Here is a 27,923-nt window from a genome sequence, read left to right as displayed (position 1 = left end):
TGGCCGTCTGTGCGTGGTATTGACGCTCGTCAAAAATCAAAACCGGCCTGGTAAAACATTAACAATATTAACGCTCGCCATCAGATAAGGAGGGTGTTTGCCGAACCAATGCCACCGCTCCAGCTCCTCTTGACGATTATTGAAGATTGTGCAAAATGTTGATGTGAAGCTGCAAAGTGACGTGAGAGGAACGCGCCAAAATAAGCGGACGCGACGTCACGCTGTGCAACCCAGTGCGAAGGAAGTGAAACGAAACTAAAACGATCATCTATTGGAGGGGGGCGACGCATAATCAACTCAAGTAAAAGCTCCAACACTACAGTGCATAGTGTGCAAAAATAATACAAACACGCGTCTTCCAAATCCCGTGATCAAACGATTTCGCTCAAGTGTCCGCTTTTAGCATCACCAGCGCCACCGAACCGACGAAGATCGTCATCGATCGGTTGCGCGTGATGGTGGTAGTGATAATTTTTGCGTATTTCTGCAACCCTCTGCGCGTACTAGAATGCGACAAATTGCTGCAAAGGTTATGGAAGACCTTTGTACTGTGGCTTTTGAAGTTCGATTAGCACCGTTAGTGTTGGTAACGTAACGAAGTGTAACGCAGGGCACACCGTAACAGCTGAGTGGAAACGGTTAGCTGATAATCATTCGCAGGTCGCCAGAACCCATGTTTATCGCGTGCTGCGGAAATGTTTATGATAAAAATGCGCACTGGCATGTGTTTGTGTTTGTGTGTGTGTGTCCCGCATGTTGCGGCTTACGGGAACGATCTTAAAAGTGCTAGTGACGTTTGCCACGGTCCCGGTCGGTACACTGTTTACGTTTTTATTTTCGTTTGGATGTTCCATTACATTTGTTTATTTACATGTTGGTATGATCTGAGAGTCAGTGTTTTCGGAAAACACGAGCAATGGGCTCATCCTACAGTTTACGGATGAAATCCGCCCACCCGAGTGTGTGCAGCTTACGAATCAAAATTTGTATTTTCTACTGCCATTCAATTTGAAAAACAAAATGGTGATTGCAAAAAACTGTTAAGACAACAAGTGTAACTTTAATGAAGAATAGTACTAAATTATTTTTCCAAAAGAAAACCCTTAAGTGATTCCGTAAACAAGTTGAGAAAAAAAAAATCGTTAACCAGCTTCTTCGTTTTGCGGCTCATAATTTCCCACACTCCCGGTTCAGCGTATAATTTCCATCCTTTGGATCTATTTTCGTTCACCATTCGCTAAGGTCGCACGTCATAAGCGATCGAGTGCAAAGCCGTGGTTTGTCCACGCACCATCCCGTGTACCTTCGGCAGATGATTTAGATGAAATGAGGGACTTTAGAATAAATCCAAGCCGTAATGGTGGTCTAGCGGAAATTTCACGGTCTATAGAAATAATCCACTGGCCGTTTTCTGCCGTGATATTTTCGGCCGGTTGAAAACGTAAAAAAAAAAGAATGCGAGTTGTTGCTTCTTTACGGACCGTCATTAACCGCGATGAACCGGAAGAACGGTTACGGAATTCTTTGAGCAAAATCTTTGCTCATGGTTCATGTGTTTTCTTCAATATCCGGTCCAGTATTTGAAAATTTTGAAAATTTCATTTTTTGTGTTAGTGTTAGTATAAATAATTTTACAGATTCTGATTGAAACCTACATCCAAACGGTAAACTGTGAAGTATGTTTAAAAATAAAAAGACTGTAGTAAACTATTAGATGTCTTGCCCAATAATAAGCTGTTTTATTTGAGAATTCAGCCTTGGAAAGACGTTATACAAGCTCCGGTCTTCACACGGTAGGACCGGAATGAATAACTCTTCATGTTGTAGAGCTTAAAAAAGAAGCAGATTGACCAAAACTACTAATCCTTACAACAAACATTTTTTCAAGGATTTTCTTAAAAGAAATTAGATGATGTTTGTGTAAGAACAAGTATAGATAAGGAAACACAACCAGCTCATTCTCTTGACTGTTAAATAAATCAATTCGTGAACTCATCTATTACAGTGTTTAGCGTTCGCAGATTTCAACAGTCAACTAATTCCGATGTGATCTACGTGTAGTAACAAAGTGTCGAATGTATTCATCCGTATTAACGACCACAGCGTGAAGGAGCGTTAAGCGTTAGGATCTAAAAGCCCGAAACTTGACGGATTAGCTTTGGCAATGATATACGAACTGAACCTACCAACAACAATGACGTTCGAAAGATATTCCAGAACAATGCAAGAGCGGATAGAGGATGACATTCTTTCTGGTGAGTAAAACTTGAAGTTGTAGTTATAAGTTTGGAATTTGGCAAAATAATACTTTTATGGGCTTAAATCAAGCCACGTGTAAGCACCGACTTTGTTAAACATTGCAGAAATTTATTAGCTTTAAAACTGTTTTCTGTAAGTCATATATATTTTTTGAAAGGCATCAAAAAATCATTCTCAATTTTATACACACCTAATTTCCACTTCTAATTGGCACTTTCCAATGCTTTGCGATTTATAATAAAGTATTAGCGCAAAATTAGCACGGCTCACAAACCAAATTTACCCTTTTTTAATTCAATTTATATTTAAATCAGTTCGGAAAAGACCATCGCGAATTAGCATACATCAATTGCCACATAAATAAAGTCATTACGCTAATGGACGAAACGATCGGTCGGAAAAGGGTGCACCAAGGTTACTTGCCGTGCTTTTAAACCTGCCCTTAAATCTTTACTCTCATTCATCTATATTGCGAGAAAGTTGATTATGTCACGCGCACCTCGGTCAGCGAACGTACGCGTAAGAAGGATGCAACAATGGCAATCTAGCGACAGTTCACGTGCACTGGCGAAGGGTTGGCTCGAAGCAGCGGAACGGTAAAATTGCAAAGTTTTACCCGTTCACGGGTGCGGATGCAGGCGAGACTAGATCAAGTGTCCCCTTAAGCGCACCTTCGGCGAGATTGATTCAATTTACAGCGTTTGTTTCGCTGGAAAGGAAGATGATAAAGTGCGCGGCGAAAAAGCCCTTCGATTTTCCTCGAGCGGCAACGTAGCACATCATGTGAGACTCGCACGCTTTGAACGTTGAATATTGTAGCACAGGAAGCTCTCTCATTTGCATAGATAATACTAATTAGCCACCGGCTGCTGATTATGATGGATGGAACTTGACGTAACGCCTAAGAAGGTCTCAACATGCAGACGGCCCACACGGCTAAAAACGAGTTCTTTCGGAAGCGAAAGCACTTTTGCAGCAGAATTTGTGTCGAATTGTGAGACAGGTTGTTGCTAGCTACTGACAGGAATGCTTCGAAACGGCAACGTAAAGCACAAGTCGAGGTGAGCCTCACCATTGATAATATTTTCTTGTCTTGCGTGTTTGGGGCAACATTCATAGGTATCACTATTAGATCAATAGTTCTAGCATTTTGATATCCATCCGGTAGTACTATGTCTACCTGCCACAACAGTCCAATTCGCTTCGTCTGGTTAGATAAATAATCATTCAACAGCAGTTATGAATGGAACCTATCGAATTCATCGTGCTCTCGTGACCGTGGCCTTGTACACCAGCGACCTTAAAGTGACCTCATTGGGCCGGTCGTGCACAGGATTCCCTGACTGCGCTGTCACAGCCTGTTTCGAAGCTAGCATTTTCGAATGTGGCTGATGCTAGACAACGCCAGTTTGTTTATTCCTTCGCTACAGCGCTGGTCTCGGTAGTTGTGGCTGCAGGGAAGCAGCATACAAACAACCAAAATATTAGAAAGAGAAAACAATGAAAAATACAATACTCCCGAACTGCCCCAAGCACGTGTTGCTGGCAATGTGCGCCTTTTACACATTTTACTCCAACCCACCGTGGAACGTCGCGTTTCTCACTGCGGCACGAACTGCGCAGGCGAACCGTTTTCGTAAAAAACCCGAAGCCCCACACACCATCGCCAGCAAGCGAGCCCTGTGCATACGCCAAACCCAGCATGCAACAGTTCCTCGGTCTTGTCTGGCGCACCGTTCGGTTCGCACGAACCTGTTTTGTGGCGCCACATGTACTGTGAATCTATAAAAATTGTGCCCTTCGTACCGGGATCCGCTCAGTCAGTGGTTGGTTGCGGTATTAGACGGTCCTTTCTGGCGTTTGTTTTGCGCCTTAGGTCTTCGGCTGCCGGAAGTGTCGGTCGAGCTTTGCCAGTCGAGGGTAGGAACGCGTCGATGAGTCTAACTAACGTTCGTTCGCGGGTTGTTTGTGGCAAGGTTGTGTGGATGAGTTTCGTAATTGGAGCAGTACGCTGGTTCGGCTCGAGTGCACCAGTACACAGCAGCAGTGGGTGCCGTTGACAGCTTCGCTACCGACCGACGCGTTCAGGTGGTCTGGTGCATATTGTGCACCATCGTTTGTGGATGCGGAGTATCATGTCGCAAAATCGTCCACTCTAAACGGTTCTTATTTCTCGTGAGATATCTGAACTTTGCTCTAAACACGTTCTCCACGAGCCGGGTCAACGGTGGCAGAAAACTGAACTGGAATCATTTCTAAATTGTGCCACTCGCAACGCGCTCGCCAACTGCCAACGATGACTGACACGCGGTTCGTGCTGACTGTTTCATTCGAAAGCATATTTATAGCCATCATCATTTCACTGCTATTGTGAAGTCACTTGTTGTCATTGTGCTGCGTCAAAAAGGGGCATTCGCAATTTGGAATGCACATAAATTTCAGTCCCTATCCTTAATGCACAGACTACGGATACATACGGAAATACATTGTGCTTTTGGTGTTCGCTCAACGACGTTACACCAGCAGGTCTGAAGATTGGCTGGAGATGAAATAAAGCAGTGATAAAATACCCAAATAAAAGAAGGGAAAAGTGATAAATATTCATCTTTCAATGAAGTATTATTATAGAATCAACAAGAGTGAGTGTGCTTCAAGCAGTCGTGTCGTCAAACAAAAATAGATTCAATATTGATTTCTCACGATTCAGCGTACTGGTCGAATGATGTTTAATATCTCGCACGGAGGTGATTACAAAAAGTGTATAATTGCAGTTCGATTCCGTGTTGTTATCAGAGTCCTCGTGTTGATAGGATAATTGCAGCTAGGGCAATTATTTCCCTTGTGCTTGTGTGCCAAACTGCAATAGAGCCAACCAAACGGCCCCGTAACCGTGTGTAAATCTGCAAGTACAACTACATAATTGTTCTGGCCCAGTCAGCCCTGACACTTGTCTATTTAATGGATTGATCGGTGTTAATGCTTCAACGCCATCGACGAACGGGCACTATCAGTTTGCACAACGTTAATTTGGTGTTCCCGGGATAATTGTTTCGTGTGTAATTTTCGTTCTTTCGACCGATGGAAAAAGAAAACTGAAAGCAAATCTAAACGTTAGACCACACATCGTTGCGACAGCTTCACACACAGGCGCACGTTTTAAGTAGCTGCGCGACAGTGTGTAAATTTAATTAATGTATCGAAGGCCGAATAATTCCCTTTTTAAATGTCAATTGTTTTCAATGGAAGAAATTGAACAGGGGCAGAAGTAACTCACACGGTGCAATGGGCTACAATTAAACGTGCTTTTATGTTCTCTCGTTCTATCGCTGTTTGTTGTGCTGGAAAAGTGTGTGACCATTTAAATTTTAGTGTTTCAATAACGTTTAGAAATAAAAAGAAGTATCGTGAAAGTGCGGAAAAGCAGTGTTTTCCTATTTAAAGCCAGAAAAAGCTAAATAGTTTTATACAATATTTTTACACGTGTTATTCGTGTGGGCAGCATTCAACTGCAGTGTTTGTAACCGTTCAGTATTAACGCAAGTGAACCAACCCGATAGTGTGCAATGGATAAATTAGAAATAGAACCGAACGAGGACGACGACGATGACAAGGCAGAGGATGTTATTGCAGGTTAATCTTCATCATTCTTTCTAACATAACTTCTATCGGAAAACATTGTTTCTAACTGCCAACAATTCATTCAACAAAAGACAAATAATTTTATCAAGAACTCAAGAATTTTCAGTCCGGAACAACAAACTGTTTGTACATGTTTTACGGGTTCGTTCCTTGGTTTCAAAACCATACCACATTTGCTTGCAAAGAAAAGCAAAGTACACCGTAGCTGGAGCAACTTAACAAGCTATGCTTCATTTCAAAAGGTCCAATTTATATCTAATTATGCGTTCAATTTACCAAGGCACTTAAAAAGGGAAAAGGCAATTACTCGATGTCGCACTGTATCTGGCTTTCTCCGGAAAATTTTCGCTCACCATTTCGGTAACGTTATTAATGGCCGAAAGCGGTGCCAAAAATATATGAACTCGTACAAGACCATGGTTTTCTTGGTTGGCTCGCAAATGTGTCCCAAGTCTAAAGATAACTTCACCCTGAGATTTGGAGGGGCTCGCGTTTCGATAATTAATCATATACTAGCGTTTCGAGGCTATCATCGCGTCACATCACCTACTCGTGTACCTGGAAATAGATTGAAACCGAATTGTTTTGAATGCAATCTAAGATTTAGAAATTTTTTCCGTCGAATTGCTAAAAGCAAGTGCTTTAGTTCGGTCATATTACGGTTATATTTTCGATTTTGTTCGTAACTGTCGCATGTTTGAACTTTTTGAAGTTCTTTTGAAACCAGAACTAAGCTTGCAGAACGGTTGATAGTTAAAATGGTGCAAACATTAGTTACGCAGATAGTACACTTGATCCGATTATCCTTTAAACCTTAACCACAAACGGGAAACGAAATAAAAAACAAAACTATTCATTTATAAACGAAAGCGTATTCTAAAAAAGCTAATTTTCGTCTTCAAATTTTCGTTGTACTAAAAACTCTCCCTTCTACATGTTTGCTACTAAAGAGAAACACAAGCAAGCAGATAGTTTTTGTTGACCAAGATTTATTTGCATATTGTTTGTGGCAGGTAAACATGGAACGTTGCTTATTTGCTCTCGAGATTTGTGAATAATTAAAGACTTTAGAAAGCACCAGCAAGCTACCGGCTCTTATTTAGTCGGAGGGATTCAAGTGAACTGCATTCTAATCTGCTCTTGAGTCTGAAGATGTGCTGTTGGAGAAGAAAGCAAACAGCATGAAAATAAGCAATGTGGGCTTTATTCTGATACTCTTACAAGATTCCATCCAGGTAGTAGTTTGGGATATTATTTGATTCCTGTATGAATTCCAGTGCGAGTTGTGGTGGTTTACACTCAAAATTATTGAGATGGTTTTATTTTCATTAAGGATAGGAAAAAAAGTCAAATTTTACAATTCCAATTGAAAGGGTTAACGATTTTTCCTTCGTAACTACTGCGGCGTTTAGGTTTATGATCTCATGATGAACATCGATGCCTTAAAATTTGATTGAGCATTGCGGTTTCTATTGTTGTTGTGGTAGATGCATCAAATTTTTCTTACGGCCTTGCGCATACAAATTGGAACTATTTTCTTCTCCTTTTTGGGCTCTAAAATCGGTTACTGCTGGCTTGTTTTGATCATGTATCCGTTGCTGGATGGTCAATCCTGCGTACGGGGAAATGGTCTGAACTGGATTATAGGCCTGATTGTGAAACCCAAACGTCTTCTCAAACGTCACATAATTGTCACTTTGGTATTAAGACTTTCCGTTTGACTATCCGTTTGGCTAAATCAGACGTTTAAAAATCGATGACAGATCTTTGTCAAACGGAAAGTCGAAAATTTGCATTGCCTGAGCCAAACGGAAACGCGTTTTATAGACCAAATATTTTCCGTCAGTCAAGTGCAATGGAAAGTATCGTTTGCATACATAAAAACCATGTCCAAGCGTAAATCCATAGCAAAATGCATATATTTTACGTGGATATGTTATGACAATCATTTTGAAGTCGTTTTAGTGGTTTTATTTGGTGGTTTGCAGGAATTATTCTGAAGCAAGAACCACGAAAGTCCGCCACAAAAAAATGTCCACCATAAAATACAATTAAACCAAACTGCTTAATTAGTTTACGATTCTAGTCAAAATAGGCATTTAAGTGTAGGTTTAATTCGAATGATATAATCTGTGAATGTATGATCAAAGCAATCCGTAAAGGTAAGAGTGTGTGCAAAAAGTCGACAAAACGGGAGACCATAGTGCAAATTTGCTTTCCGTTTGGTTAGAGTATTTCCGTCGGAATGTTTTCCGTTTGGATTTGACAATCAGGCTTTATATTACCGATCCAGCCACAACAATCGATTTCAACCAGTATTATTTACTATTTTGTGTCATTCCGTCTCCAACCACCGAGCGATTAAGACGTCTTTTAAAGCACTCCTAGGCGACGAAATAGGCGAGATTGCGATAACAGCAAAGCCGTTGACCCAGAAATCACGCATCGTAAGTGAGAGAGTGAAACAAGTGCGAAGCGAACCGTGTGTTTGGTGTCCAGTTGTGCTCTCCGTGCGTAGTTGTCCCCGTGCAGTGTTGTGTGTGTAGGTGAGAGAGCGGTGCCGCGTATAAGTACTCTCGCTACTTGCGCGGTGTACTACTTCTCTCACTAAGTGCCGTCCGGTAAGTTATCCTTACGTATCGTGTCATCCCTCTCCCTCTCATTTGTTCTGTGTTGATCCGTTAGCACCGGCTCTACCATGGAGGTAGAGCCGAACGATGGATCAGAAACGTGCTTCATTACAGTGAAGCGCAAAAATTCTGATCCAGGACTAACGGCAAAGAAAAGAACGGTTTTGTCTCACGGGGCCTCGTCGGCGTCTCCCGCAGTGGAGCCGAAACCGAGAAGCAGGGCGTATCATGCATCCTATAAAGGGGTGCATGATATTTTCTTCATGCCCAGGAATAAGCCCCTGGATGTAAGATCGATCACAGCATCGATCTATAAAAAATATCCAGGGGTCCTGGATGTTCTTCGGCTGCGTCCGAACAAGTTGCGGGTCTCTGCAAAAGACCGGGCACAGGCCAATATGATAGCGGCCGACCCGTCCTTTACGGAGGATTACCGGGTATATATACCCGGTGGATTGGTGGAAATCATCGGTGTTGTAGATGATTTCGAATACCCCCTAGAGGACATCCTAAAATACGGAGAGGGGGCATTTTTGCACCAATCAACTCCTCGTGCCAAGGTCCTTGAGGTAAAAAAATTGTACGCTTCAAGCTTGGTTGACGGAAAGAAGGTGTATCGCGAGACATCCTCGCTCCGAATCACCTTCGAGGGTACAGTCCTGCCAAATTCCCTTCTTTTTGAGGGACTTCGAGTACCAATCCGTCGACCATTTGTAACTAAAATCGCGACTTGCATTAACTGCAGTCAGATTGGGCATTCCGCTCCTTATTGCACGAATGCAACAAAATGCAGTAAGTGCAAAGGAGCGCACTCCACATTAGAGTGCAAGTCCGCAGCCGAAAAGTGTCTGCATTGCAATCAGCAATGGCACGAGGTAAACTCCTGTCCTGTCTACCGTAGAAGACAGGCAGAGCACAAGCGGGCCACAATAAAAAGTGCCAGGGGATCGTACGCCGATGTTTTGAAGACGGCCCCAAGCGTGAATCCGTTCGACCCGCTCTCAGTAGCAGCGGAAAACGAATCGTTGCCCAATCTGGCTCCACTCACGGGAGTAAAACGATCGATCTTCCCAAGGTTGCCAACAAAAAAGACCTTAAAAAAGATACAATCTTTACCCAAAAAGGCACCACGGCGTCACGTGGAAACAACGCCACTCCCCCCACGGGACAAACCCACACGTGATTCTCGTAGTATTCCCTCCCAATCCCGTGAAAAACCGAGTCCCAAAAACCTGGCGTTCCCAAGTGAACCCAGATCCTTCTCCCAGATCCCTAGCCTAACAGAGATTCTCCAATCTCTGATCGAGTCCCTCCACCTCCCGCAACCACTTGCGGGTATGATCCCTTTGGCTTTCCCTTTCCTAAGAGGAATGGTCAAACAATGGCTGCAACAATGGCCTTGTCTTAGTATGATGGTCCGTATGGACGAATAATATGTCCAATGGCTACCATACTACAATGGAACTGCAGAAGTTTTATTGGAAAAATAGACCTACTCAAAATTTTATTAGGGCATCATAATTGCAATGTGTTTGCCCTAAGCGAAACTTGGCTCTCACCAGAAAAACAAATAACCTTCCCGGGATATAACATCATACGTCAAGTAATAGGCGACTTGACCCAACTAGTAATAGGCGTGGTGGGGGAGTATTAATTGGTATTCGAAGTAGTCACAGCTTCAGCAGAGTACCCCTCCCTACACCCGAGGGCATCGAATATGTCGCGATCCAGGCAAAGCTAGGAAATCTTGACGTTTCTATTGCTTCTATTTATATCCCACCGGGAGCCAACATTGACTCTGAGAAGATCAAAAAGGATCTTGAAACGCTAGCTACGGTTCTACCAAAGCCGTTTTTTATCCTAGGCGATTTTAACGCTCATGGGCAAGATTGGGGATGCTTGCACGATGATAACCGTGCACCAATCATAAGGGATTTCTGCGACACATTTAGGTTGACTATTCTAAACTCTGGTGAAGCAACTAGGGTGTCATCACCTATGGCACGGAATAGCGCAATAGACCTATCTCTATGTACGTCATCCTTAGGGTTGGATTCAACATGGAAGGTTATCCAAGACCCGCTTGGCAGTGACCATCTGCCAATCAAGATCTCTATTATCAATGGGATTCGTTCAGCCGATCCAGTTCCCGTCGAATGTGACTTGACGAGGAACATCGACTGGACGAAATACGGCGATCTAATGTCTGCTTGGCTACGCCGTATTGAACCCAGTTTCTCTCCAAACGAGGAGCACAAAAATCTCGTTTTAGCGATAAATGAGTGCGCCCTTGGTGCCCAAACAAGGCCGCCCCCACAGGCAAGGAATTTCTTTAGACCCCCTACTCCTTGGTGGGATGCGGATTGTCAAGCGGCATTCTCAGCGAAGAGGAAGGCTTTTGCCCAGTATAGAGCCACTGCCTCCACAGATCTATATGATCAATATAGAGGACTGGAGCGCAAGTGCAAAAACTTGCTTAAGGCAAAAAAGAGAAGCTACTGGAGGAGGTATGTAAATAACCTCTGTCCTTCCACTTCGCTCAGTTCGCTACAGAGCATGGCGAGAAGGATGCGAAATAGCAGAGCGTCCAACGAGAGCGAAAGAGTTTCCGGGGCATGGCTAGAGCCATTTGCTCAGAAAATCTGCCCAGACTTCGCTCAAGCACCTCCTTTCACTCAGAGTGCTCCTGGTAGTGATTCCTCAATGGATTCCCCCTTCACAATGGTCGAGTTTTCGCTTGCACTGTACTCCAACAACAATTCCTCGCCAGGAATGGATCGTATCAGGAACAAGTTGCTCCATAACCTTCCAGATCTGGCGAAGAAACGGCTATTGAGGCTTTTCAACATCATGTTGGAGCTTAATACCGTCCCGTTGGAATGGAGGGAGGTGAAGGTTATCGCCCTGTTGAAACCTGGCAAACCCGCATCAGAGTTCGACTCGTATCGACCGATTTCGATGTTGTCGTGTCTGCGAAAACTTTTTGAGAAAATGATTCTTTTTAGATTGGACAACTGGCTCGAGTCAAACGGCCTTTTGTCAAGTACCCAATTTGGATTTCGCAAAGGCAAGGGTACCAACGACTGCTTGGCGCTTCTTGTATCCGAAATAGAGCTGGCGCATTCCCGAAAGGAAATGATGGCCTCTCTATTTCTTGACATCAAGGGGGCTTTTGACTCAGTGTCAGTACATGTGCTGTGTCAAAAGTTAGAAGCTGCGGGCTTAAGCCCGAAATTAAATAACATCGTATTTAACCTCCTTTCGGAAAAGGCGATGAATTTCGATAACGGCCATCTAAAAATTCGAAGAGCCAGTTTCTATGGACTACCACAAGGGTCCTGCCTGAGTCCCTTGCTGTACAACTTTTATGTCAACGATATAGATACATGCCTAGCTCCCGGATGCAGCTTACGGCAATTGGCGGACGACGGTGTTGTATCAGTCGCCAGCAACAACATCGCAGATCTTCAAAGGCCTTTGCAAACCACACTGGACAACCTAGAAGTGTGGGCCAGAAACCTAGGTATCGAGTTTTCGCCCGAGAAAACAGAAATGCTCATTTTCTCGTTTTTCTACGACACAGAGAATAATAGACGCAATAATTTGATAAACCCCCATTTTGATATACATATGTATAACAAAAAGATATCCATTGCCAGATCTTTTCGATACCTAGGCGTTTGGTTCGATAGCAAGAATGTGTGGAGGGCACATATTGACTATCTCGTCAAAAAATGCACTAGAAGAATCAATTTTCTCAGAACAATTACAGGATTCTGGTGGGGTGCACACCCATCAGATATCCTTAAGCTATATAAGACAACGATACTGTCCGTCTTGGAATATGGATGCATATGCTTCCATTGGGCATCCAAGTCGCATTTGATCCGTCTTGAACGTATCCAGTACCGTTGCCTTAGAATCGCATTGGGTTGTATGAAATCAACCCACACGATGTCGCTCGAAGTGATGTGTGGAGTGATGCCGCTTCCGCTCCGTTTTGAGCTACTGTCGCTTCGCCTTCTCGTACGCTCTACAGCATCAAACCCATTGATAATCGAGAACTTTCGAACACTGCATGAGATAGGTTCTAAATGTAAAATCATGAAAACCTTTCATGATTTTACTTCCTTACAGGTACACCCTAGCACTCAAGCTAATTCAAATCGTGCCAGCTTACCAGGGTCCTGCAGTTCCCGGTTTAGAGTAGACACCTCGTTGAGAGAGCAAATCAAGTCTATCCCCGATAGTCTTCGCAGGACAGCAATTCCCAGCATTTTTGTGGAAAAGTATGGCCATTGTAACAGCAACCATTTTTATACTGACGGATCCTCATCAGAGCAGGGCATCGGTTTTGGCGTATATAACATTGTATCCGAGGCATATTTCCAACTACGCCAGCCATGCTCGATATATGTAGCGGAGCTCGCCGCAATCTTTTACGCCTTGTTGATTATAAGTGCTTGTCCTCCAGATGAATATTTTATATTCTCCGACAGTTTAAGCGCTGTCGAAGCATTAAAATCTGTGAAGGCTATTAAGAGCCCGGACTACTTCGTAAAAGAAATATTAAAGGTCTTAAGCTCATTGTTTGAGAAATCATTCCGGATATCTCTTGTTTGGCTGCCTGCACATTGCGGAATCTTCGGCAATGAAAAGGCAGACCAATTGGCCAAAAAGGGTGCTTCGGAAGGGTCCTTTTTCGACAGGCTTATCTTACCTCACGAGTACATGCGTGCCCCACAGTCTCTCTGCATGGCTCGGTGGCAGAGTTTGTGGGACACCGATGAGCTCGGGAGGTTTCTTTATTCGATCACTCCCCAAGTGTCCTTGAAGCCTTGGTTCCACGGCATCTCAGGTGATCGTGCGTTCATTCGAATGATGTCTAGGCTTAGGTCTAACCATTTCGCTTTGGGCGCGCATCTCCAGCGTATAGGACAGGTCGACTCCAAAGTATGTGGCTGCGGCCTTGGATACCATGACATAGATCATCTTCTATGGTCTTGTGTGGAATACGAGGCTGCTCGACCCGCCTTGTTAGACGCAGTCCGGGGCATTGGAAAGTTGCCGGATACTCCAATTCGGGACCTGCTGGGAGACTGCGACGAGGTCTACCTGAGAGTAATCTTTCTCTTCTGCCGTGCTAACGGATTATTAGTGTGATCCCCTTCCCCCCACTACTCCCACTGTTTGTCTGTCTTATATATGTTGTACCTCGCTTGTATGAATGATGATGGATGAATGGATGAATGAATGAATGAATGTATGAATGAGTACGATGCGTGAAGGGTTGGGTACCATATGGAAGCAGTTGCAGCGGCCAATGCTATGGATGGACATCCCAGCGAAAGGGAGAGGAAGACTTCAAGATTGGACACAATCAGGAATCTTCGAAATGGAAAACGATCAAGACCCCCGCTACCATCTGGACCACGAGCATGGAAACGCCTGACATACCCCGGGATAAGTTACCCTCACACGATAAGACCCTCGCTAGGAACACGACTTTGGCTTTGGATGACGGAACTTACGCAACGGAACAACCGAGCACACCCGGGATAAGGTGCCCTTTCACAGCTCGGAGAAGGAAATGTCTCCCAGCAAAGAGGAAAGGAGTATACTAATTTTAAGTTTATTGTAAGCAATACGGCCTGGCCGTCCCTCATGAATAAAAAAAAAAAAAAAAAAAATTTACTATTTTGTGTCAAATAAATTTGAAATAAAATCTATATTTTCACTCACTTTTTCAGTCAGTCAACCGTTAGTCTTCAGTCACTTTTACTGATTTATTACGCATTAAAATTCATTTTCAATTCAAGGTTGAAATTCCATTTTAGATGACAGAAATTGTTATTTTAGAATGGTTTATTCTTGTTTTTTTCTTATTCAAACTTCAATGATGCGCTTCAAAAATAAACTAAGATTTAAGACTGAAAATAGAGCTGAACTGTCAATTATCATGACACTGACGGTGTAGCAGCCACCTTCACCTTCTACAGCCGAATAAAACCTGGTACTTTTGCCAGGACTATTGAGTCAATCTCGTGCCAAACAATCAACCACCACTTTCATCATCGTTAAACCGCAACCGACTGTGATTGAAATAACATTAATCATTCAAAATTGATCTTCAGCTAACTCTCGGAATCGACGCTACATTCGTCCTTAACACGATGTCAAGCAAAAAAAAACGCAGCTTTATTTGAGAGCTGTTTTGGAAATGAACTTCAACAAATATTGAATGTTGCTCTTGACTTCAAGAGCCGTAAGAAGTGCTGCAATGAAAAAATAACATGTCAGTTCGGGAAAGTTTCTGGTTTTACGATGAGAAAGTATTTCATGACACTCCAGCAAAAACTTTAGCTCGCGGAAAATTCAATTCACCGCGTTTCCTTCAATATTCTTTCCATTGTGATGATGTTGTTACCAGCTGCGCTTCACTGTTCTTGATGAGTAGGTTTTGAGTAAAACGGTACTTCAAATCGTTTTATTGCGATTGGTAAAAGAAGTAGGAAATTATGTTACCGAACATACGATGTCATGTTGTTCAAAGCTCGCTCTCTCTTATTTTTAAGTTTACATTTTAGACCAATCTGCGATCTTTCGTCACTATATTTGTTAGCAATTCGATATTTCAATTGGGCAGAAATACATAAAGCTAGGAAAATCGTCATGCTTGACTAGAGCCGGGATGGCTCGAACTAACAAGTGGTGTCAGCTAGATCGATAATATGGCACATGTTTCTTGTTCCTTGAAATTTCGGAAACGACTTCATCCGTAGTATCAGCGTGTTTATTAGGCTGTAACCATTTCATGTGGATTTATCGATTTCGATATCTTCATACAACCGGTGCTATAAATGGACATCAATTCACTGTAAATACATTATGTTATCTACAGACTGATGGAGCAATGTTCATTAAATACGATTTAAAGCACAATAAACAAACTCATTTTAGATTAAACACGTTTTGTAATCTTTGTTGCCCCTCCAAACGATATCTCGTAAACAGTGCATCAAGAAATTAATCTCAAACATGCCTTTAGAAGCGTTGGATATTAATGGTTGAAACTTATCCATCACTAAAGCACCTGAAACAGAAAATTCATTTCTATTCATAACGACTTCCGGACAGCTCATCGCAGCACGCTTGCCGAGCTCACGAATCGAGCGGATATTTGTCGTTTTTTTACTGAAGGTGATTACGGTTCAATCATGGGAAAGAAATCCCATAGACAGATTGTCCATGCCGTACCGTGCAAAATTTCATGCTGAACAGTTTCAGTTTTCCATTCATTGCAATGTCACTTTCACTTTGCTACTTCAATAGGCAATCTCGTTTCCAGTGCTTAAACAGGAACAGGAACGGGGATGACATTTTCCGAAAGCAATTTTGTCCATCCACTCAGAATGCAGGACACCCTAGCGCACGCCAGCTCCAAACACGCCTTATCGCCACTGAGCTTTATTCTTGTTCGTGCTTTCTTCATTTCGGTGCCCGATTCGGTTGCAACTAGCAAACATTTAAATTGAAATTCTCATTCCTTCCGTTTCTATCCTGACCAACAGAAAATTCCCATCTTGATGACCTCTATACAAGATATCGGCAACGACTTCGAAGATCGTTGTTTATCACCGGTCTGGGAATATCGATACTCTCCTGCATCACGTCCATCGTTCTCTGTGCGCTTCACGATGCGGTAAGGTTGCCGTTTTCATCCCGTTTTTTTTTCATAAAGAAAATCTGTGTGTGTGTGTGTGTTTGTGTGTCTGTGTTTGTGGATGTTTTGCAGTAATAATTCCCTTTTGCACACAATTTCCCACGCCAATGCAAGTCCACTGTGGTCCATAATGAGAGTAAAGTTTAACTGAGCTATCCTTTTTGCCCTAATATCTGATAATCACGATAAACTATTTCCTTTTACTAGACGTACGCTCTATCCTTCCCCTTGCACCGTCCGAGCTATTCCTTCATAAGATGTGTATTGCTGACGATGTTCTATTTCTCTTTATCTATCTCTCCCTTTCTCTATTTCTTCCACTACTTGTCGCTATCAACTATTTGCTGTTTTCTTTTCTACTCATATGCTACCACGTGCATGAACTATGTGTATGTGTGTAATCCTACGCGTCCATGTATCGTATGTAATCGTGTACTCATATGTGACATCCAACTACCATTTAATAACGTAACCACACCACAACAAAATTAAACCACTCTCAACCCATCGCACACCCAACACACATCAACTACATGGGAAAAGAAATATCGAGATCCAAATTGAAAACAGTTGATTTATAGATTCTGGCCGATCTAGCTCTGCTGGCTGGTGCATCGGCAGTGCTATGCGGGATCCTGGTGGCTTTACAATTCCCGGCAGTGATGAACTCGCCCCTGGCAGCGCTATCATTCGCGATCTTAACCACTGGAACGATTGGTGCAATCTCCACATTCGTCGGAACTCAGCTCGCTCCGTTGCCTCTGTTTGCGTTGATACTCGTAAGTATAAAACATTACTATTAGAATTGTTCTATAAATTTGAAATGCTTAATTTTCATACCATTTGCATTTGTTACGAAACAAACGGCTTACACTTTCAATGCATAATATCCAGCGTTACAAGCACATGACATAATAATGTCCATATGTTTTTATGTAACAGCGCTTGGCTCATCTCTACATCCTTTGTGATAACTGTGTCTACTGCATCGTACAACCACGATAATGAGGAAAATGTGAATAAGATCACAGTATTGCGGGACAAAGAATAAAAGAGACTAATTAGTATTGTGAAAACCTGGCTCGGATGCGGAAGCTCCAAACAGCCCAACTGTGGCGAGTAGTTCCCGCTATACGGTGTCAACTTTAACAACTCCAGTCGTATCGTTGGTTCTTTCTCTTTCGGTTAATATGCAACACTTATACATTACAAAACCCCATGCCCATGTATCGCCATGTACGCCCGCAGCATTTCATCTGTCATTTGCATACCCAATTCCAATTCGTGTCATAAAGTGCTTGCTCCTCACTCACGCAGTACCTCCTGGCACTACAGTACCATTTTAACCGCTGTATGTGGCCGAAGCAACGGCACAACAAACGCAGCAGGGTGTTAATTTTGCTCCACATCCAACCAGATATCTCTTTCATCGCACCGCATGAATATACAGCAGTCGTAGTAAAAACGAAACAAACGAGGTGCACAGTGGCGCATTCTGTTACATTGATACTGGCATTTAGCAAAAAAGAATAGAATACAATCCGCCGTACGCCGCACGGGGTCTAGTCGCCCATCAACCTTAATATTTCATCTCTAACCTTAACCTTCTTTCAAGGAACAAACCAGCGCACACTTCACAAAATAGTCACAGAAATTTCGGTTTGTTTTACGTTGCAAAATTTGCAGGGAGTCCACACGATGCTACCAATTTCTTGGCCGGTATCGGTTGTGCTTGCCGTGCTGCTCTGTATCGTCCACATTGGGTACCGGATCGTATCGCAGGTTCACGACTTTCCACCAACGTTCTTTCCGCAGTTACTTGCGGAAACGGTTTTCCTAGCGTCGGCTTCCGTTTCCAGCCTCTACTACCGCATCATGTCCGATGCGGCCCACATCGACGCCGTCGACGGTACGCGGACCGGGATAGAGCAGCGGGTGAAGCTGGAATGCGAGCGCGAACAGCAGGAGCAGCTCCTGCTGAGTGTCATACCGGCCTACATTGCGGCGGAGGTGAAGCGTAGCATAATGCTGAAGATGGCCGACGCCTGCCAGCGTGCCGGCGGCCAGACACAGACCAGATTCCATGAAATGCACGTGCAGCGCCACAACAACGTATCCATACTGTATGCGGACATCGTCAACTTTACGCCACTGTCCGAGCAGCTGACAGCTTCCGATCTGGTTAAGACACTAAATGAATTATTCGGACGATTTGATCAGATCGCACAAGTAAGTGTCACTGTGTAGAAATACTATGCCTTTTTTTTTTGTCCTGGATTCCTGGACGATGCCCATACGGTTTTATTGCCACTCTGCTGATTTGCTTCAATGTTGCTTCTCGTTTAAGGAAAATCAATGTCTGAGGATAAAAATTCTTGGCGATTGCTACTATTGCGTGTCCGGGTTGCCTGTATCAAGACCACATCATGCCGCCAACTGCGTTAACATGGGGCTTCAAATGATAGATGCAATACGGTGAGTATGATTTCTTATTCGTGCTATCAAAAAACATCGATCGCTATCTTGGCTGCCCGCTAAATCAAATAGAAAAACCTTAACGAACGTAAGTTTGTTGCCAAAACTGTATAGCTTTCTGCTCATTTCGCAAAACCTTTACGACTAACAAAGGACAAAGCACGTGCATGACAATCTTGATTGTGTGTATGCACAGGGATTATCTTTATCCACCCAGTTAGCAGACTAGGTTTCCGGGGAAAAGGTTAAAAAATCGATTCCGTGTCATTCATGCGCCCTGCACTGGTGACATTTCCACCTCATCGCAATGGCAGTGTAACACGGGACCAAATTGAATTATGTCGTACGTCTAAACCATCAATCCTTCACGAAATCATATTCTCTATTCTGCTCCCGTGTGCAGATTCGTCCGGGAGGCAACCGGCTTCAATGTGGACATGCGGATCGGTATACACACCGGCAACGTGCTGTGCGGTGTGCTGGGATTGCGGAAGTGGCAGTTCGACGTTTGGAGCGATGACGTGACCCTGGCCAACCATATGGAAAGTGGCGGTGTTGCAGGGTAAGAGAATAATCGCTGCCAGGTTTCTACCGTTCTGTGGCGTCCCATGTCGTCCCGTTGACGATGCTGATGACGATGACGACGTGAACCGTTTCTCAGGACAACTTTCCAGGGGTTTGCTGCCATGTTTTGCCCCCGGGAAAGGATTCCCGCTCCCAACCCATTATTAACTTTGTTTTTCTTTCATTTTCCTAACACGGTGTACTCGGTACCGGTTTGACTCACACAACACAACACACACACACACACACACACACACACACACACACACACACACACACACACACACACACACACACACACACACACACACACACACACCCACACACAATACTATCTGCAACGCTTCAGACGGGTACACATCACAAAGGCAACGCTGGATTATCTAGGCGACATGTTTGAGGTGGAACCGGGCGGAGGTGCCTCCAGAGAGTCCTACTTGGCGGATCATAAAATTGAAACATATCTTATCGTGCCACCAAAGGTAAGTAACCTGCTCGATGATGCTGCCTCTGCGTTAACTTGAAGCGAAATAAAAAGTTTTCCATTTATGGAACTCAGAATAAGTGCCTTCAAAGTTGTTGTCCTGAAAATATTTATGCCATGATTTATTACTACTGGACTAATGGATTTTTTCCCCTTAAGACTGATCATCATCATCGCCTATTTTGGATGATTTATTTTAAACTTGTTGCTGTGTTTCTAAAAGCCTTGCAATGCCAGGCGCAGTATAGTATGCTGGTACAGGATTAAATAGTATTTCTTAAAGTTTATTTAGGAATATTCGCTGTTAGACATTTCGCAATAATCACGTATCCTTTCGAAACACTTACAATTAAAACCTGTTTTATGAGAACCTTTTTTAATTGGCATATAAAATCCTTCCACGCATCCCATGAAAATCCCAGAATCTAGCTTTAAAGCTCATTGTTTAAATACGTGAGCTATGAATCCTCATTAGGATGACCGCTCCGGTGAAGCGAGAAATGGAACCCTAAAACCTTAGGATTACTGTGATAGGCAAACAATTTCTACCTTTCGTCGCTACTCGTGAGCGCTTCAGGATGTTTGAACGATTGGCGAGCGGCTAATGAAATGAAATTTTCTGTTCCTTTCCCGGGTTTTCAACGAATCATAAACCTTTGCCGCAGAAACCTGCAACCGATTTGGGTAAGCCAACAACCACCGACTCGCACACACCCACCTCGAACCTCGGCACACCTTCCCCCACGGCGATGGTTCAAATCAACGAACCCAGCGAGCAGGAGCACCTGCTTCCGGTGCTGGAACCGCCGAAAACACCGAAAACTCCACGGACCCCCAAAACCCCGGACGACATGCGGCGCTCGCACACCTCCATCTCGCCCATCGCCATTCCCGAGGAACAGGAACAACTGCTGCCACCATCTCCGGCCAATATTGCTTCCGGTGGGCATGGTGGGCTGCTTCCACCGCCATCTCCAAACTCCAAGCAAACCGTGCAAATTAACCCGCCCACCATTAACGAGGAGACGTTGGATAACGACGGTGCGACCGAGGATGAGACTGGCGAGGCGGATGAGAACGGAGAGCTAAGGAAGAAATCTTGCCTGACGCTTCCCGTCGAACCAATTACCACCAACGGACACCTTCCGGAGCGTGTCGGAAGTCGTAAGCTCTCCGTGCAAGGTACGATGCTGATGATAAGCAGTTTCTTCACTGAGCCAATCTACCGTTTACGTTTCCTTTTGTAGAAGCAGCTAGAGAATCTAAAGAACAATATGGTAATTTCGTACATTGGATTCGATTTGCAAACTGCGAAACGATGCACAAAATATTTTTTGCATAGATTTGCAATTGCAAATTTGCAAAGATAATTAAATTTTTGCCGAATAATACAATGATTTCGCTTGTTCTCTAAGACCTTTTATGACATTATGAAATCTTTACATATTTGTACTTAAATTTCAGAGTCATATTTTCTAACAATAAAGCTTAAAAAATTAGCAAATGAAGTAAAGGATCTCTAAAGCCAGTTACTTTAACTATTTCATTAGACTTTTATGTGACAGCTCTCTTAGGAGGTGGTATGATAAACATGTGAACTCCTTAATGTAGATTTCTGAATGTAACCAAATCAACTAGTCAAACGAAGCAGACTCACTCACGCACGCATCTTTACCATTCTCCACAGGATTGATTGCTTTCGCCGAACGACGAAAATCGTCAAGTTCTATTTTTGGTGACATGCGCAAAATGTCAATTTCCAACATTGATTGTCTCCGGTCGCCCATGGTAGCGACACCAGGGGGGCCTTTGGTACGCACACGCCCTTCGTCTAAGATGACTAAGTACGTCGAGTGTTGGGGTGCTGATAAACCGTTCGCTAACATCACCGACTCCAAGATGGCCAAGAACATTGGTCTGGCGGTAAGTATGATGGCCAAACGGATGCGATTCTTCTGCCTTTCTGCAGTGCATGGCTTCCATACGTCCATTGCAGAGTATAGCGATGATCGAGTCCAATCTGCTGCCTGAAGATGGTTACTGTGGTGAATGCAAGTGTTGGGGCCCACCGAAGGAACTACAACCCGTCACCATGTGGTACAGGAATACGGCCCGAGAGACCCTGTTTCGTGCACAACCAGAGCCAACGTTTCGCTTTGATCTCATCTGCTCCTTCATTCTTTTCCTGACCATAGGACTGATTCAAATAATAGTATTTAAAAGGTAGGTGTGCTCAGGCTCAGGCGTCGGCATCATATGAAACGAGTTTATATTTTTATTTTCCTTCCACTTTCTTCCCAATCCTGCCCCGGCTGATGCAGCAATGTAGTCGTTATTGGTTCACTCAGTGCAACAGCTGTAGCTTTAGGATTGTTTTTATACTTAAGCAACTACCAGATGTCGAACATTTCACCGCCAGGCAACAACGGCCCAGGACAGGTCATAGCTGCCAGCCGCGGTCTTCGTTTAGCAATATTCCTCATCGCCACCGCACTCATTGCGAGCTGTGCCATTTTCAGTGTGGTAAAAATTGCGCCCCAAGCACGTTTGCCGAACACCAGCCGGAACGGAGACTTACATCATTTTTGTTTTCGCGTTTTTCTTTTGTTTGTTTCTGTTTCACTCTCGCTTCTCTTGGCAGATAAACTTCGACGATTTAGTTATAGCCGACATACATTTTGTGAACAACACCACCGAGGATATCATGTACGACGACCAGTTTGCACCGGTTGCTCCGGTCTACCTCTACATGTGCGCAATCAGTCTCGCAGCTGTGTCCGCTTTTCTGAAAGCAGGATTTCTTGTCAAGGGATTGCTAATGGCATTGTTCGTCGCTATCCAGTCCTCGATCTTATGGAGCAGCTCTCTGTTTGAGGCGTATGGGATATTGAGCAGTTCGTAAGTATCCGTTCAACAAAGCACTATATCCTTATCAAACTGATCAATTTAATAAGCCGTTAGAATCCATCAATAAGTTCTTAAGCTTGCAAAACCCACCAAACGTTGTTTTTTCGATCCTGTTTATGTAGATGGCCTTTAGGATTCCAAGGCTTACTTTTCCTATTACTGATAAGTGCCGTGTTGCATACGCTCGATCGCCAAGGTGAATATGTCGCCCGGACCGACTTCCTGTGGAAAGCGAAGCTTAAGGTGGAACAGGAAGAGGTCGAAACTATGCGCGGAATCAATAAGGTAACTATTTAGTAGCCACAGGGACCATAAAAACTGTAAATTAATCGCGTTCCTGTGGTTCCTCACATTCGCTCATCCGGAACGTGCTACATGCAACCTGGATCGATCGCTTTTTTTTCATTGCTTGGGTTTTGATGTTGTTCTCTCTTTGCTTTCCGACCACAATTTCTGCTCCTTGATGTCCTCGAATCATCGTGTCTGTTCGCTGTGCACACGACTTGCTCTGGTATGCTGAACGTGTTTCGGTCGAGTAGATTTTATTGGAAAACATATTACCCGCACACGTCGCCCAGCACTTTCTCAAGAAGGAACGTGCCGTGCAAGAACTTTACCACGAGAGTTACTCGTCCGTAGCGGTCATGTTTGCATCGATACCGAACTACAAGGAGTTTTACGACGAAACGGATGTGAACAAGCAAGGGCTCGAGTGCTTACGGTTGCTGAACGAGATTATCTGCGACTTTGACAAGCTGCTGCTCAAGCCTAAGTTCAGCGGTATCGAGAAGATAAAAACCATCGGAAGTACCTACATGATTGCATCCGGACTGCGCCCCGGCAAGGAGGAAGGTGCCACGGTAAGATCCTCACCCTTTAAAACACAATGTGACTGTTTCCCAGTGCCGTAAAGCAAAGCGTTACTACAATCGTACTTGAGCCGTGGAAGTGCTTTACATTTGTGTTTCCAATTCGATTTGTGTTTTTTCCTGGTATGGTGTTTTCTGTTTTGTTTTGTTTGCATGAGCTATGCATAGAAAAATCACTAAAGTAGTTCAAGTTGTGCACTAAAATCTGTATGAAAGCAGCAACAGAAAGCCTTTCTTACACTGTGTGCAAGTTACACCATGTTTTAAGTATCAATGAATTATGGATAAAATAAACAGTTCATGACACAATAATTTAAATAACTCTGTCCTACATCGTAAAAAAATCCGCGAGATTGGCAATGTCTCAAGAATCTTTAAACACTGCTCAGTAGTTTTCTTTATACTTTACAAGGTTTGATATTGGCCTTACTTCCTTCGTTAGCGGCATATAGCTCTATAATTAAATTTACCTTTCTTATCCATAAATATGGATTCTAACGTTAACAATTCTATCATTCATTCGGTTCTAACTCAAATATTGACTCCAAACAACTCGCATAAAATATGAACAAAAAAATAATGACACACAATATCGAACAACTTCCTCCACCACCCGGAGTATTGATGATGTATTCAGTGCTCTTAAAAGAATAAGAAGCCCACCATCAAAATACGGGTGAACCATTATTTGTTTTTTCCGTAAGCCCCTAAATGAACGCGGTTGCGTGTGGTGGCGTGTGGAAATTAAGAGTTTCGGGGCCTTCAAAGTTTGTCTGATTGCCATCGAATATCTTTTCGGCGAACGCCCAAAACCGAACCTACGCTACCGGCACAATATGCAGATTGCTTTATTTGTTCGGGCCGTTCCCCGTCTACACATTTCTTTTCATTACCGGAACGTGTGAAACGGCGATGCCTAAGGAATGTCTTTAGTTAATTGAGAAATATCATCCAACGCATGTATTTCGGCTTAGCGGAAAGGTCGTGTCCGTGTATTCGGGGCGGGCACGGGCACTATAAACACTTTGAATTAATTTATTTATGGTTCGCACAACCAATCTCTATTAAATGGGCATGTATCTAGCGTTTTCTTGAGTTTGTCTTGCTAAACGAGCAAGAACCAAAGTGGTCAAGCTATTTGAACGATATTGTTTAGCCAAGATGTACCTAACATTTTATCTAACTCTTGTAACTTAAACTACATTCACTTAAAACAACTTTAAAAAATAATTGAAAACTCCGGCAAATAACAAACAATTACGACTGATTGAATTGTCCACACACTGTACAAACCACAAAAGGCGTTTATGTTTAACACACACGAGCTGTTTGAATTGTTTACACTGTGTTTCTCCTCGTTTACTAACTCACTTGTTTCCCATTTCATGAATGTTCGTTTGTTTCTCTACACCCAACCTGGTAGAAAAATAATGAGCTGGTACGTATCACCACGGACTGCTGGAATGGTTAGACCTTGTGTTAGACTTTTGATTTTCGCCACCACCACCACCGGATGCTAGTAAACGTTGAAACAACTAAATGACGTTCGGGAAGCACATCATCCACCACCATCCTAGCTGACGACTCTCCATCACTCTCGTAATGGAATCGAAGTGCTTCCCGGTTTTTGCCTGGGCCCGTCTGCTAGCTTCCGGTGTATGGCGATGTTATTATACCATCAATTTTTATTCGTCCAACATCATGACCTATCGTTATTTTCGCCATTTTCGTTGCATTACGTGCGCTCCTTCAGAGCAGTTTTTCAATTTGATTATTTTTCACCGTCCTTCAATCATTATCTTTTTTTTTTTTGCTCTCCACTCCGCTTCCTCACACTGGAAACATTGTGTGGTACCTTTGCTCCTTCTCCGGTGCCTGAACGATCTTCCGGAATGGCTGGACACAACACACGGGCTGCCGGTACAGGATGAAAAGCGCACGGAAGAGCATAACGTGGTGGTGCTGGTAGAGTTTGCCATCGCGCTCATGACGGCACTGGATCAAATAAATCGTGAATCATTCCAACGATTCCGGCTGCGGATCGGGCTCAACCACGGTCCAGTGATAGCCGGTGTCATTGGAGCTCAAAAGCCGCAGTACGACATCTGGAGCAACACCGTGAACGTGGCGTCGCGAATGGATTCGTGCGGTGTGATGGGCCGTGTGCAGGTAATTGTGCCCACGCATAATGGGGCCACTTTCGGGTTTATGTACTTGGTGAGCTAAGAATGATGGTGAACCTGTAAAGCATATGCTCACAAAAGATGAGTTTTAGCGGTTTGTCATTGTGCAGGTTGGGCTTGCTAGGGATACACTGTTTGTACGTACAATGGAAATTTACTTTGAGATTTCGAAATGACGCGATGTAGCGTGTTTTGTTCGAGGATGATAAAGCATAATGTTTAAATTATATTGTCATATAAAATGAACTAATGGGCGATCAAGACTCGTCCAAGGCTATCAATCTTTCTGTGCTATTAAATTTGAAGCCTTATAGACAATTATTTCTTCTGCTTGGCTGAACGAACTACTTCGTCACGCCAGCTATCGAACTTACTTATATCACGTAGTTTGACATTCAGTTCTCACTACGATGGGAGCGGCACGAATGGGATTTGAACTTGCGTCGCTGTCGCCCCTATCATAGCCGCGGATTTAATGTCACATTAGACTAACAAACAAAATTCTATTTGTCATATTGTCCACCATGTCCACTATGAGTGTCCACTTTTCTTGTTTAAATTAGACGACAGAGCTCTTACTTGTTTTGAGAGAGGTTTTTCTCGCATCTACAAGTAATATTTGAGATCGAGTTTACCGTCCCAATCTGTTATCTAAACTATGGAATAATATAAGTTTAATGATATAATGATATAGTAAAAACGGAAGTGATCAACTCATAATTGAACGATGTCAAGGGACCTATCCATAAATCTTGCAACTTTGTGCGATCATAATTCCTCCCTCATCTAAAGTTTTTCTCATCATTCCTCTCTCTTTTGTTGGTCTTCTGAATGTTTAAGCGCAAAAATAGCAAAAACCATAATTCTGAGCTCTATTAGTCCAGTTACTGATAATACACAAATATAGGAAATTCAAAAAATAACGCGTAAAACTATCACGCAGTTATCAGTAACAGTTTAACATGCAAATGACATTTTTCTTTATTTTTTCACAACTCCCAGGTGACGGAAAACACGGCCAAAGTTCTCATGGCGGCGGGCTATTCGTGCGATTGCCGGGGTCCGATACACGTAAAAGGCAAAGGAATTCTAACGACATATTTCGTCAAAACACCATTCGATGAACGTATTTAGGTTGAAGTTTTACTAACATGTGTGCCAAAAGACAGTGACAGGCAGCTTAAGCGAAATCATACACCAAAGACACATTCAGATGTAGGTTCAACATACACACACACACACTCACCTCGTCATAAAGCAGTATTACGAGTAACAAACGATGATTTTAGAATAGAAGTGAGAAAAGCAACTCTTCCTGCTTAGTCGTCATCGGTTTTGTTGTTCATATCATGTACCTTGCAAAAGCATTGAACAACTCTCATGTTTAATCGATATTGGTGAAATCGTTCAATCAACATTGGTGTAAGAGTTGCAATGCAATATGTGCAATAAATGTTTCCCACAGGATACACACACTGATAACTACCAGCCTGTACCACCACCGAATAAACGTGCTTGTTAAGCGATTAGACTTTTAACTTTCGATACAAACTTTACTGCCGTACCGCAAATTGTTTTGATGGAAATGCATTATTTTATTTTCATTTCACCAACAAACAGCGATCGCACATTAATCGCAAAAGACACCCACCTAGACGGTTCATGTAAATCCAGAAGAATTTCTAGGAACAAATGTTTAAACCTACATTCATGTACGCGGCAGAGAGTCCAATCATTCTTACATCGCTTCGATCGTCATCGTTCCTAAAGCCAAAAAATAAATTTATCCTTTACAAAAACGTCCGATGTTGTATTGTAAAGTTACGAAAGTATGCCATGTCAATTATTTATTAATTCACCTAATACCGTCAGCCGAAAGAAACAGTACTGTACTCGGGGTAAGCACCAGTATCTTCATCATGCCAACATTCTATTACGCCAATTTTATCATTCCACACCCAACCGGTAGGCTAATATATTTCGCTCATCTTAAAGACAAAGTGGATCCATTATGCGCCCAGTCTATTACCTGAAAAATGGCGTTCTTCCTAAAGGGCATAACAATGTCAAGGGAATTCTACTTGTGGCAATATCTTGAACGAACGGTCGAGAAAGCACTACCTTTATGTGGGTATATTGAAGCTAAAGGGAAAGTCTAAAACATGGCAGAACTTACCGGTGGTTCCGAGC

General features: G+C 43.2%; 1 protein-coding gene across 6 annotated transcripts; it reads left to right on the top strand.

The window, feature by feature from the left end:
• The first annotated feature begins 2,164 nt into the window (after positions 1-2,164).
• On the top strand, positions 2,165-26,935 carry LOC126568775 (adenylate cyclase type 2). 6 transcript variants are annotated; one of them, XM_050225392.1, is made up of 17 exons: positions 2,165-2,255; positions 16,100-16,230; positions 16,833-17,030; positions 17,938-18,480; positions 18,599-18,726; positions 19,130-19,288; positions 19,640-19,772; positions 20,440-20,956; positions 21,462-21,697; positions 21,771-21,997; positions 22,096-22,297; positions 22,416-22,672; positions 22,804-22,966; positions 23,221-23,541; positions 24,974-24,988; positions 25,477-25,719; positions 26,736-26,935. In XM_050225392.1, the coding sequence occupies exons 1-17, from the start codon at positions 2,165-2,167 to the stop codon at positions 26,865-26,867; spliced, it is 3,696 nt and encodes a 1,231-aa protein (XP_050081349.1). In that variant the 3' UTR covers positions 26,868-26,935. The 6 variants fall into 6 exon arrangements, with proteins under 6 accessions (XP_050081349.1, XP_050081350.1, XP_050081352.1 ...); XM_050225395.1 differs by lacking the exon at positions 2,165-2,255 and adding an exon at positions 5,806-5,889; XM_050225393.1 differs by lacking the exon at positions 24,974-24,988.
• The last annotated feature ends 988 nt before the right edge of the window (positions 26,936-27,923 follow it).

Source organism: Anopheles maculipalpis, chromosome 2RL, assembly GCF_943734695.1.
Source record: "Anopheles maculipalpis chromosome 2RL, idAnoMacuDA_375_x, whole genome shotgun sequence".
NCBI classification, from domain to species: domain Eukaryota; kingdom Metazoa; phylum Arthropoda; class Insecta; order Diptera; family Culicidae; genus Anopheles; species Anopheles maculipalpis.
Note: the sequence above shows the minus strand (reverse complement) of the source record. Positions and strands in the feature narration are given on the sequence as shown.